Source organism: Charadrius vociferus, unplaced genomic scaffold (assembly GCF_000708025.1).
Source record: "Charadrius vociferus isolate BGI_N301 unplaced genomic scaffold, ASM70802v2 scaffold356, whole genome shotgun sequence".
Classification (NCBI taxonomy): domain Eukaryota; kingdom Metazoa; phylum Chordata; class Aves; order Charadriiformes; family Charadriidae; genus Charadrius; species Charadrius vociferus.
The window spans coordinates 1562550-1575975 of record NW_009648717.1 but is presented as its reverse complement, the minus strand read 5'-3'; the positions used below and the strand labels follow the sequence as shown (position 1 = coordinate 1575975).

The window sequence follows — 13426 nt, the reverse complement described above, 5'->3', positions numbered from 1 at the left end:
GGGTCCTCGCTCCGCGTGGTGCGGGGCGAGCTCAGTCCCGGGCGCGGCTGGCGACTTCAAGCTCTGCTTCCTCCCCGCTTCGCCCAGGTGTCAATGCCATGCTCAGGAAGGTGGCGGTGGCTGCCGCCTCCAAACCCCACGTGGAGATCCGCCAGGACGGGGACCAGTTCTACATCAAAACTTCCACCACTGTCCGCACCACTGAAATCAACTTCAAAATCGGGGAGAGCTTTGAGGAGGAGACGGTGGATGGACGGAAGTGCAGGGTAGGAGGAGAGCTGGGGGTGCGGGGGTGTGTGTGCATGTTACTAAGTTATTTTTAGATGGGACAAACCCATCTGCTGCTGGTGTCCCCAGACAGTGGCAGTGCTGCCCTTCCACCCTCTTCTTCCCAGAAAAACTTTTGGGGGGTTTTTGGTCGTTGCTGTTCCTCTTGTTCTTCATCCGACATTCTCCCTCTTGCAGGGTAAAACTGAAATCTGAAGGTAAAAGAGCATAGCAGGTCCCAAAGGCAGAGTTTGAATACCTGCTTGATGTCTCCTTGGCTGGCAGGGTTTTGTCCAGCTCCTTTTGCTTCCTTCTCCCCTGGAGACCTCAGCTGTAGTGAAAGCTCTCCCCAGCCTCCGTCCCTGACGAGAACACGGGGAACAGTGGAGCAAGAGGGACCTCAAGAGTCAGGATTTAGCGCACAACCTGATATAACTTTTGTCCTAAACTGAATCAGCTGAGTTCACAAGCAGGACCGCAGCCTGTTGGTAGTTTGGGGCTGAAATCCTCTTTCATTCCCTCGCAAGTGCACATCTCCAGTTTGCTGGTCAGATAAGTCTTTAACAGTGTAAGACAGACTTTCAGCTAGTGTTATACCAGCCATAATTACACCATCTCCTTGAGCAGAAGTGCATTAGAGGGCGTTCACTGGAGTGTTTGGGGCTTGATTCTGTGTGTGAGCCCCTGCTCGTCTACTTTTGTAACCACTTCTATAGCTGTGGAGGGGGCTTTAAGTCGGCGGCAGCATCTAAGACCAGCTTCTCACTGGTGTAGACACATAGGATCCAGGGTTTTGGAGAACTGGGCTGTGATCATAGCTGTCTTTTGAAAAAAAGTTATCAAAGGCATGGCTTAGTTATCCTTTCCTCAGGCACTTTACTCTCACACTTATAAGAGAAGTATATATAAAACACTTAGAAAAGAAGTATGAATAAAGAGTATCAGAACGCAGTACCAAATGAGAATACAGTTTTAAAAGTAGCCTATGTGGGTGAAATAATCTGCTATCCAAAATACGATCTCTGCTAATTCTTGGGGCAGCTTCTGAGACCATTTGCACCACTAAAAATTCAGAACTTCCTATCCCCAGTGAAATTGCTGTGAATTTAAATATATGAAAAAGGGAGGCAGATTCTGGGAGTCAGTCAACATTTAGAACATTCACTTGATCTCTAGGATGACTTATCGTATATTTAACAGTTTGCTCAGGAAATGTTGCTTGCTTTGTTCATTTATCTTGTTCGGCAAAAGTAGTATTTTAATGTCTTCATGCATAATGCATATGCAATAAATGTGACCTGCTTTCTAGAGAAGGATTTATTGCTGCAGATGGAAAAACAATAATTATGGCTGTAAGCTATGAAAGTTGGAAAAATCTGAAAGAAATGTGTTTTGTGAAGTAGTAAATTTTTTCCATGTGTTGTGAAATTATTTATAGTCCACTCTCAGGAATAAGTTGTACTGCTGTGTGTATATAACCAAGATGTGGCCACAGAGCAGAAACTGACAGATAATAAAGTAATACTTCAGAATGTAATTTGCAATATCTGGCAAAATTGCTGACTGGTGATAGATTTTGATACACTTTATGAGGTGGAGGGTTTTCTTCTGCCAACTAACTTGCTCCATTGTTCATACAGACAAAGAGCGACTCATATGTAGTTGAACTGCAAGGCATAGCTTCTATAACTGCCATCTGAGATGGCTTGTTGGCTTAAAAAAACTATTGTTCTGAATTAGTATTTATAAAGTAAACAGCTAATTTTAAATCAAAGTTAAGTTTTTTTCCCTTGGAAAGTCTGGGAAGTGTTAACTTGAATTTATGCATACATATGCACACACACACATGTACATGTATATAATCACAGACTAATGAATGTCTCCCATGTGCTAGTTATAAAGCGATTACTTGCACATTCATTACAGGGCATCCTTCTGCACAGCTGTTCCATTGCAATGTAGAATAATAGTTCAGTGCTAGAATGAAAAGCAACAGAGTCAAGGCTTGCCTGTTTGTGAAAGCTAAACAAAATCCTATGTTTTTTTTATTTTATTTTATTTCATTTTTCAGTGGTTTCATAGTCATTATTGAAATGCTTTGAAAAATGCCCAAGGGTATTTCAATCTCCAGACCTACAACCTTAAAAAAGTAATATCGCAAACACTAAAGTTTTAACAAAGTTTCTTTAATTTAGTTGTGATTTATTCTAGTTTGTTGGCACAATAAGTGTTTAATCTACTGTTAACTTGGCACAGTGCCATATAGCATGAAAGGTTGTAAGGGACAAATACTGCATTATTTATGACTACAAAATGATACATATGATTCTTGATGCTTTTACACTAAGGAGACTCTGTAGTGATAAATAACAAGTCAGACCAAACCACATGTGTACAAAGATGCTTGAGAATGTAGACACTACATTATCACAGGTTTGTAAATGATACTTTTCAACATCAAGCATTTTATGAAAACTGAGTGGCTTTTTAATTTGGAAGCAAATGCGAATTTATATTGAAAAGGCACATTTACAATTACTTTCTTGTTAATATAATTTTGATTTCACCACTTTCCACTGATGTCTTTTTCCCTTTGCCTTTATGTATCGATGTGTTGCTCCTTTACTGCAGCAATTATTCGCACTACTGCTCATTGTTGTCTCTCTGCCTCATGCTGCTGGGGAATATAATTAATGTTATTCCTAATGGTTTTCTTGCCTGCAGAGTTTGGCCACTTGGGAGAATGAAAACAAGATCTATTGCAAACAAACTCTTATTGAGGGAGATGGCCCCAAAACATACTGGACTCGAGAATTAGCTAATGATGAGCTGATTTTGGTAAGAATCTTGAACCCACCCGATATATGCACCATATTAACAGTTTTTTGTTACCATGTAGTATGACTTACTATTTTTTCTTACTTAAACCCATCTGGAAAACTACCATTTTCATAACCCTCTACAATAGAATTCATACATCACTTTCTTTCTTTCTTTTTATTTTTTTTTTTTAAATGAAGATATATGCAGTTTCTTAGTTGCATTTTATTGCTATAACTTTTGCCATACTTTTACTGGTAGAATAATCACAAGTGGGCCACTTCTGCTGTGTAAATTCACACTGCCACCAAAGAATTCGCTTGATTTATTGCAGATTTTCTCTGGTGGAAGTGAGATGAAGGCATTTGACCTTCTTTCTGTAGAACCTTCTTTTTTAGGCATGGGCATAATACGTTGCTTCTTAGACATAATCAGGAAAGATGTGGCATGTTGTTAGCATGCTCTAATCTCATTCTGTCTATGAAGAATATATAATTCCTCCCCGACCTCTGCCACCTTCCCCAATTCCTTGATCATCTCTGAATCCAGTTCAGAATTACCTTCATGAGTTTCTCAGCAATACATTGATTTGCACATTTGCTGTCAGCCAACATCCCCCCACTCCTGTGTGACCTTCCGTATGGCAGCAGGATTACTGTAGGCATTCTAAGCAGCATTTCTGCAACTGCCTCGATATTTACGCCATGAATTATGTGCAGTTTATTTATTTATATTGCACGTATTTCTGTTAGAATTGAGTTCTCTTCACTGAATCTTTCCTTGGTAGTCCCTCTACATTAATGAAACAATACCCAGAACTGGATAAAGACACAGTTTCTCTGAATTACAAGCAGCACAGTTCAGCTTGAGTTCAGGATCATTTCATTGCACATGTTCTTACTAGAGAATTCTGGACAAATAGTTGATTGGACTGTTATGCCTCATCAGTTTGGGCATGGAAGACATGCTGGAGTGACGGGTAAGAAAACATCAAAGCAGGGAGGTTTTATTTCAAACTATCACATTAACTAAACCTCTGCACTTTAAAAAACAAACAGTCTCCCCAGTGTTTCTCTAAAGCAGTTGGAGCTCTGTTTTTAAGATTGCGTCTGAAATAAAAACAGGACCCAAACCTAACCAAGTATAAACAAAAAGCCTTTAAGGTGTTAATATTATTCCAGACATCTTGGAACTGTTCACCCACCCCTTATGAGGAGATGTATGCTGTTAGTGAAATCACACTGGTTTCTATTGAATGAATACTCCAATTCTGGATGACTTCTTTTGACTCAACCACTGAAATTCTTCATAGTATCAAAAAACTTCAGGAGACAAAGTACTTTGATCTCTGCTTCACATCTTCATATGTAATGCAGTGGACAAAATATATTCTCAACTATAGTTTTTCCAGCTTCCTAACAATACATTTCTGTAGTTTATTATTTAAGCAACAAACTAGTGAGGCAGCTGTTAAACAAAGTGAACTGTTCCAAGCAAAGCAAGAAAGCCAGTCATAATACAATTGCCTCCTGTAATCAAAAATGTGAACTTACCCAGCTGGGAAAGAAGAATGAGATTTGTTAAGAAACCAGAGCGATTCAAAGATGATAAAGCCATCTAACCTTCTTTCTTGTATAATACAGTCTGTTGAGCTTTTCTGAATTAATTATTTTTCAAATTAGGATATAAATTAGAAAAACTTCCTTCCTAGTAAAATATTTCCATTTACAGGAACTCAATCACAACTTCCAGTAAGTTGTTTTACTGGTTAATTTCCTTGCCATTAAAGTATACTCATTTTTTCTAATCTGTGTATGTCTAGATTCAACTTCCAGTCTTTACATACTGTGTATAAAAGAACCTAAATAATATGCCTAAAGTTTGTTATTGCAAATACTTCTCTTATTAACACTGATCAAGCCACCTCCTGGAAAAAAGCTTCTTGTTGTTAAGCTAAACCATTGGAAGACCTTGAGCCCTTCAATATAAAGCAAGCTTTCCTTGAATCATTCTTTCAGTGCTTCTGTAATCCCATCCAACATATCAATTTCCTTTCTAAACTACTAAAACTTTTAAATACATGGGTCAACATGTTCAAAATCTTCTGAAAACCTGAAGCTCAGCAATGACGTGTTTCTGGTCCTTTGGAGACGTTAAGATGGCCAAAATTGACACTTCTGAGATGCAGGCAGCAAAGGGTTCTAATGTTTGGAGGAAGACAGAAGAGGGTAAGGGAAGCTACATTTTCTTGTCTGTGGCCCCTAAGTTTAGAACCCCAGAACATTCCCTACAGACCATTATTTGGGCTTTAAAAGCCAAACTACCTGAAGGGACTGGCTGAGGTGTGTTCCTCAGCTATAACAGGGAACAAAGTAGGAACAGGAGCTCTTAGTGAAAAGACCCTGTGATCCCTTTTGATCTCTTGCCTCTCAACTGTGTTTGAGTTCTTCATCACTCCAGTGAAGAAAGATTCAACTTTGATTATTTTATCTTATGCTTGGAAATTTTCCTTAGATCTGAGTCTGCAAACCCCCACTTACATCTTACTTCTTCAAAACAAAGATCACAGTGAGAAGAAGGGATCTTTGTCTTCTCCTTCCTTTCTTCTTCCATCCTCCCAGCTTTGTTAGGGTTTTTTAGGACCTGAAACTCATTCTCATCCAGTTCTGCTGCCCATATCACTTCAAACATTTAACAATTCCCATCTTCACATATTTCAACCCTCCCTACTTACCTAAGAAATATTTTTTGTTCCTTTATTCTTTCTGATGTGCTTTGGTAAGCCTTCTCCATTTCCATTCTGGCAGAGTTCCTTAAATAAGCAGAAGGAAACCACATTCTTGTGAACTTCTAGGTGTCTGCAGCTGGGAAGCTGTCTTTTATGGGGCAGAGCCTGTGATGTAGCAGTTTAGGAACTCTGCAAGGCTGATATTTATTCTCACAGTCTCTGCTCCTGTTTCTTTATCCAAAGAAATCTTTCAAGAAGTCTTGAGTCTCCCTCTTAGCTATTACATACATTTGCAGAAGAAATCAAGAAAACTCATACCCCATTTGGAAAAAAGGGTGCAAGGAAGAATCTAAACTGTGTGAGACTGAGGCATGAATGGAAAAAAGGCTTGGGGCAACAGGCAGGGGGTAAGGAATGAGTTTTACTCTGCTAATACTGGCTGCAAAATGTTGGAGCTTTGCCACATAATTTTGATCTAATATGCTGCATTGCTTAGGGGATCCATTAGATTATGACATTTTCCTAGTGGAAGGATATATTTTTCTCCCCAACACAGAATGTTAAATAAAATGCATTTATTATCACATATAATAAAAAAAAAAATCAGTTTTGAATTGTCGTGACTACCACGGAGCTAAAATAGAAACCATATTACTGTATAATTATCAATCTTTCTTGCATTCTGGCAGAAGAATTCCTTATGTTCTTCAAAGATATTCCCTTGGAGCAATATGATGGTCTTCCATGTCATATCATGTCCTCTGGTACACAGATGCTGGGAACAAACTATTTGATTAGCAAAGGTTTTCTTAACCTTCAGGTACCAGTTAAGTTTGCCTTTAGTTCTCCTTAGGTCCTTACAGCATGGAAAATGAGATTACTCTTATTAGTAGCATAAATAATATTTGACTCATGCAATGGCAGATGTAGGTCTAAAGTCCTGTTAGAGAAAGAGTCCTTTCAGCTGAATAAGGGAAGAAGGATCAAGCTCTGCTTTATAAAAAAGGTGCTGTGAATGTGTTAGAACATTGCAGCTACTTTCATCGGTGCTGTTTATTCTAATCTCATCCGATGCACTTACTGGGATTTCAGTGCTGCATTTTAGAAGTACTGAACAATGCAGATAATAAAAATTACATGGAATATGCAAGCAAGGGAGGCAGAAAAGGACAGATCCCCATCAAAGCCCACATTTGTTTGTCTTGACTGTATCTTTAGATTAGTCTGAAAAGTAAGATCTGGGATTAAGTCTATTAATATGCTTTTTCTTCCCTTTTCTTTTATAGAAAGCTGTCGCTGTGTGTTTTTGTCAGGGACATTAATGAGCTATTAATCACTTGTGTAAGTCAGAAGAACAAAAGGTCTGCTCTTACAAAGTTAAAGGATGCTGCTTACAAATGTTAGCTGTTCAAATCAGAAACATTTCTATTCAAACTTTATCTGCATTGCTGCTTTCCTAGCTGCTCATGCCTCTATATATTTTACTTTAAGATTTTAAAGTGGATGATTACTGAAGAGGGGCTTTAAAAACAGCCTCAGACCACATTTTACACAGTTCATGTATCACACAGGGGTTCTCAGAATCAATTATAGCAAGGGTCAAAGATCAGAACATTAGGGGGGGTTCAAGCATGGTTTCTATTCTACATTCCCTCCCCAGGAAAATCATGCCATTGTTGATTGAAACTGGTGAACTGTGGAGCCTAGATGAGTGAGTGAACATTTTTTAAATGATACTGCTGTCTTCTAAAATTAAATATCCTAGATGAGAAGGGTCAGTGCAGATTTGGAAAGATACTTTGCAGCCAAATGCTGAGATTTGTGATGTATCGAACAATGTTAAACTACCTAAGTGTTTAACTTTAGTATAGTTTTTGGAGAGTGATCTTAAATAAAATCAGTTGTCAAAAGGAGGGTCTACTCATACTGAGGTCAGTGGGGGTTTTTGCTGCTGACCTCATTAAAGCAGCCTTGATAAAAGTTCAGAAGCCTGTAATAATGCATACATATGTGTTGCATGGACCTAACACTTTTATTTACTGTTTACCACGAGCAGATTTACCAGGGGCCTTAGGGATCTGGAACCGCTGCTCACTAGTACAGCCTGGTCTGCGTCACATCCCAAACATAAGCAGCAAAAGAGGCCAAAAACATCTGCATCTTGGATGCGTCTAATCCTGTATATACCCTCTTAAAATATCAGTTGTAGCTTAGATGTTTGCCATGTGCTGGTTTTCAGGACTACTACTGGGAGATACCATTGTCTCATGTTCTTAGCTCTGTCATTCATTTGCTGCATGTCTCTGAGGAAACTGTATAATATAACAGTTCTCAAACACAAATACCAACATTTAGGTACCTTGATAGATGACCTGATTTTGTATGGTCCTGTTGATTGATATCCTGCAGAAAGTGAGGTTGTTGGGTGATTTGCTATTAATATCCAAGTTTGAAAGTGGGGGCTGCACCTTTTGTGACTATGGTCCTATAAGGATCATCCTCTTTCATAAAACATTATGGGAGTCAGGCAGAGAGAGGAAATATGCAATATGCCTTTATTGCGAAGATTTATATGTTTATTCTGGATAATGTGGAAGTTTGCATGCAGGCAAAGCCTTTTCTGAGGATTCATTTAAGTAATATTTTCTCTTCCACATTTGTTTGCTGATGTATTCTGTCTTCCTTTTGCAAGTTGCCTCTGCAGGTTGGTCAGTCATGAGCAGATAACGGGATTTTTGCATACACTGCCACAAGTGATCTTTCCCAGGTGATTGTTTCAATGACAGTCTTCCTATCACAAGGAATCTTCCTTATCACAAGGCACTTATCACAAAGGCTCCTCATCAAATATTTATAAAGAAGGCCTTCAAAAAGCAGATTTACTCACATAGTAATATATTACTGCCCTGTAATTCTCTTTTAATCTCTAATGATGTCAGTGGTCATCAGATTTTGAGTGAACTGAAAGAGGTCAATTTATTGGATTATCGCCCTGTGCAGGGCTTTGCTTGCAGTGTGCTTTTGGACTCTTAGCCACAGATTATGACAAGCTAAGTGAAGAAAACAATTCTGTAATTTGCAGTCATTGGACATTTAAAATCCTGTTTTAGACTTAGGTAGAAACCTTGCCTTGTAGCATGTTGTAAGATAAGTGGGACCTTTGCAAGCTGGTGAGAATGTGGTGTTTGAAAATCCTGCATCTTCTCCTTATATTTGCATTGCAGTTTGGGAGTGTTGCACTTTTTTTTAGTTGCTCTGTTAAAACTTCAACACCAAATAGCCAGGATTGTTCGCTCTCTTTATTTTTATTAGAACGTTCTACTCCTTTGCGTCCTGGAAATCTTCTAAGTCTGCTTGTTCTGACAGGAACTGTCACTTCTTTCCAATCTAGAATTAGAACCATAGACACTAAACTGCTTCATCCTACCCCTGAATACAAGGATTTAAGTGTGAAGGACAGAGGAGTAACAGCCTTCTGATTTGGACCTTCCCCTGAGCTTGGGCCCAGCTGTACACTAGACATTTCTATGAGTAACCACAAGAAAAGGAATGCAGCAAGTTTGAACAAGTTCCTCTTTGCTTTGTTTAGCAACATTTAGTGGAGTTTTATCAACAATGCTAGTAAGTTACAATAAGATAGGGAAACACCTTCTACATAAATCCACATTTAAACCATGTACATAACTATGACAATCAAAGCCATTTATTTGTGTGCTTCAGTATGGAATTAGGTATACCTTATGGAATTAGGTATACCTTATACCCATCTGAATGGGTATAAGGTATAAAATCTAAGTGCTAAAAAATGCAGCTAATTCTTGAAACAGGTCAGAGGCCACATAACCTAAGCTGGGTCTTCAAGGAAAGGATGTCTGGCTGTTTGAGAAGTGCTCAGTGGCTACATGGTACTTCAGAGTAATTGTAATTGGGCTTTGCATGAATTTTATCTCTTTACAATCTAGCTTTAAAGATATGATTGTCTTAAATTATAGTGTTTTTCCAGACTGTGAGACTGGTGAGTTGCAGGGAGTGACAATCCATGCGTATAGCAACTAAGACTGTTAGGCATTTGGGTTCCCCAGGTACATCCATGTTTTCTGCACTTAATTTTTATCCTGACAGAGCACTTTGAATGCAGTCTTTTGCCTGAGATTTTCAAGAGTCCAGAAGTCTAGCTGGAGCTTGATGTTGGAAGTACAAAACAAACAGCCATTGAGCTTGTCACAAGCGTGTCAAGTTGTGACTGTGAGTGGTCACAACATACAGTGGACTTGCTGCCCCTGCAATGCATTCTGGTTGCACTCCTACTACTGAGCTTTCCCAGAAAGTTGCTATTTCTTTTTTCTTCCTCCACAAATTTTTATCTTTATTTTCACACTCCCTTCTGTGGGCCTTGCAAGGAAGCTGCCAACCAGACTCCACTGATCTCTTAGGAGCAAACTCTGCCCAGGAACACAGCCTCAGAACTGGACACTAGAATTTCAAACAGTCAGACCCACAGTGGCACTCTAGGACAGACTTGCAGTATGGATCACGTCTATTTCAATCTACTCTTCCCTTCAGTGTTCCCTCTCAATACAACTGCTGTCCTGTTGTGAGAATAACTGCTGTTGCACAGCTTTAGGGGAAGGAGTTTGTCTCTTAATTTCATAGACATAAATTTACTAGGGAGGTTACAAGACTTTTGGCAAACTGCCGCGGCAGCCTTTCTCATTAGAACTGGCTGATGTGGCACCCACTCACATCACAAGACGTGGCTGCATAGCTGTGCAGCTCCAACTGTCAGACTAGGCCTGTGCCAGCTCTTGAAGAACACTACACAAAGACCGTTTTACTAGTTTTACTATTATTTATGATATGTGTTGAAATAGCGGTGGGGGACCCAAACTTTACTGTGCTTAGCAATGCCTGAATGTACCATAAAAAGACAATCCCTGTCAGAGTGACCTTCCAGTCTCCACAGACAACCTCAAGCCCTGGATGGTCTTGATTCTGACTTGCTTTCTCTGGCAAAGCTCCTGCCGAAATAATTTTGCCTTTGTGTATAATTTTGGAAATGTTGAAGGAAGCCATAGTAAGGGTATTTGCAGCTGGTGCTGTGGGCAATGGAGAACTATCTGCATCCTTTAACATGAATTTTCAGACATTTTCATGGATAAGCTAAAAATGTATATGAAGACTGATATGATAAGCTCTTTATATGCATAAAAACAAAGCCTGTATCTCCAAAATACTAACAGATTTTCCTCCTCAATAAAGTGAACAAAATATAAGCCAGAGTCAGTTTTAAAGCCAAATCCTTTCAAAGAGGTGTTGGCCAAAACAGGCGTAGAAAGCATTAAAACAAATAAAGTCCAGCTGAATTTTCATAACACACTGGGGTAGGTCTTAGTTATACTTTTCCGTGAGACCTTGGCAGTTATTACAACCAAACATCCCGCCTCACAACTGGTTAGTAGTGAGCTCAAAACTATCTGTCAGTGTAGCTGAACATGAAGTTTTTTGCAGGCAGTTATTTCCTCACTCTTGAACCCATTATGTCCTTCATGTTTAATTGCTTGCTTAGATTTTAGCCTGCCAGACCTGAAACTTCATACAAACACTTTGGGGTTTAGGTGGCTTTCTCAGACAGATGCCACAATTGCTGTCCTGCCTAAATGTCCTGACAATACGTACTGCAATACTGCTGTGGTAGAATTGCCTTTTAAGGGCAGAACTACAGAGTGATTTAGAAAACTCAGGCTTGCAGATTCGTATCTGAAACTCTGTTTCAGTCAATGGTATAACATCATATAACACCAGCTCTAAGTATCTGGAAAATTAAGGTACTCTGAGGTACTGAATCTTGTATATGGGATGATAATGGGACATAGTCTGTAGTGAAGTCAGTGACTTTCAGATGTGTGGTGATCAAACATTTGAGAGATCTCATAGGTGTTTAGTCATGTGAAATGAGTTTTATCTCCACTACTTTTTTCTCCATTCTGGGCCCCCATTTCAGACCCCTATCATAGTTAACAAGTTCACTGGTTAAGGTTATGATTTACACTGGCTACATTACAGCTTGGGAGAGAGGGTTTTGGTACCCCAGCATGTTGTGTCAACATCTTGCAGCAGCATTATGTTTATAAGCTATAGATATACATTCTTCTGGTCTTCAGCATTGCTCCACTGTCTTCATTTGAACTCCTCTGATTTATACCTGCAAATATCAAAGAATACCTTTTGAACATGCCATCTGAATTCCACCCTCAGCATTTCCAGTTCACAGTGCTGCAACTGTTTCTAAATATAACAACAGTACATTCCAAATTCTCTTTCTTTTCTTATGTTTATTTATAAACGCATGCCAAGAAGCTACAGAAAAGGGGAATTTCTGCGTCATTTATCATTCTGACAAAATTCATTGTGCCTTGGAAAAAAGGTTACCTACATTGCATTCCTCTTCCAAAATGACTCCTTTCTTTACTCTCATCTGTCAAAAGACATAGGAAAATGTATTTCTGCTGTAGAACTAGCTACTACAGTAAAAATAACATTTAAAAATGGTGTTAAATGTTTGCTGGTTCCATCTCTTCTGATTGATTTCTATTTCTTTTCCAGACCTTTGGTGCTGATGATGTTGTGTGCACAAGAATTTATGTAAGAGAGTAAAAACATCAATTTACTTGTCATCTGGGATGAAGTGGAGAACTGTGAAAATCCCCATTATAATGAGTATCTGTGTGTGCTGTTACTAATGCGGTGTTGTATGTGACCGTGTGTGTTATATCTGAACCCGTATCCTCTGTTAAGTGTACTTTGCTTTCATTTTTCAACGCAGACACTATTCCTTCCCAGTTTTATGCCATAATTTTTCGTGTCTGCTTTGTATTTTGTAGTTGTCACTTGCTATGGTTTCATCAATTATTAAACTTATTGGGCATAACTCACAGCCGGTTTTGGGTGTTTTTAATAGAAAACCCAGCAGTGCTTTGGTAAGGACTGAAACACTTCTTACCCTCTGTTGAAGTCAGCGTGGAGTTTCACTGCTGTTGGTTTGCACTATGCTGGCAGGGAACACCTCCAAGGGCAACACAAAGCGCAGGAGAGCAAGTGAATTGCAAGGCCGTTTGCAGAGCTGAAGGCTGCCCTCTTTAAACCCAGAGCTCTACTTCTTTCCTTCTTTCTGTCCCGTCTCCTTGTGAGAGTTGTTGAAGAACAATTTCTGTATCCTGGGGTTGCTGGGACTGTGATTCAGCAGAACCAGACAAGACAAGGAGAGATCTTTACCCTCTTTCCTGCTGCGTCTCTGAAGAATGCCCAGACTTTCCCTGTTGAGACACTCATTATCTAAGTACAAAACCCAGCTGTATCTACAGGACAAATAACATTATGATCATGACTAATACTTATTGTCATCACACCCAAGCACCTCAGGGCTGATCAGAGAGCCAGCACAATCTGACATACTTTACTTGTTTGGGCCATAAAAAGATAAAGCTAAGGAAAGCTGCTTTCCTCCTACCTTCTCCCCTGTGACAGAAAGAACTTCTGATGGCTGTACTCCCCCTCAGTTTACAGCTCTCACTTATGGTGACTCAATATTTCATTCTTTGAACAACTAAGTAT

General features: G+C 39.3%; 1 protein-coding gene across 1 annotated transcript; it reads left to right on the top strand.

Annotated features, from left to right (window-relative positions):
* The first annotated feature begins 92 nt into the window (after positions 1-92).
* On the top strand, positions 93-12749 carry CRABP1 (cellular retinoic acid binding protein 1). The gene is made up of 3 exons (XM_009886681.1): positions 93-266; positions 2992-3105; positions 12419-12749. Exons 1-3 carry the CDS (start codon positions 99-101, stop codon positions 12467-12469), a joined length of 333 nt encoding a protein of 110 aa, XP_009884983.1. The 5' UTR covers positions 93-98; the 3' UTR covers positions 12470-12749.
* The last annotated feature ends 677 nt before the right edge of the window (positions 12750-13426 follow it).

Excerpts from the sequence above, each read along its gene's own strand:
- CRABP1 (XM_009886681.1), top strand. The coding sequence starts at position 99 with ATGCTCAGGAAGGTGGCGGTGGCTGCCGCCTCCAAACCCCACGTGGAG. Across the intron at positions 267-2,991 it reads TGGATGGACGGAAGTGCAGG|AGTTTGGCCACTTGGGAGAA; the intron begins GTAGGAGGAGAG and ends TCTTGCCTGCAG. Across the intron at positions 3,106-12,418 it reads CTAATGATGAGCTGATTTTG|ACCTTTGGTGCTGATGATGT; the intron begins GTAAGAATCTTG and ends TTTCTTTTCCAG.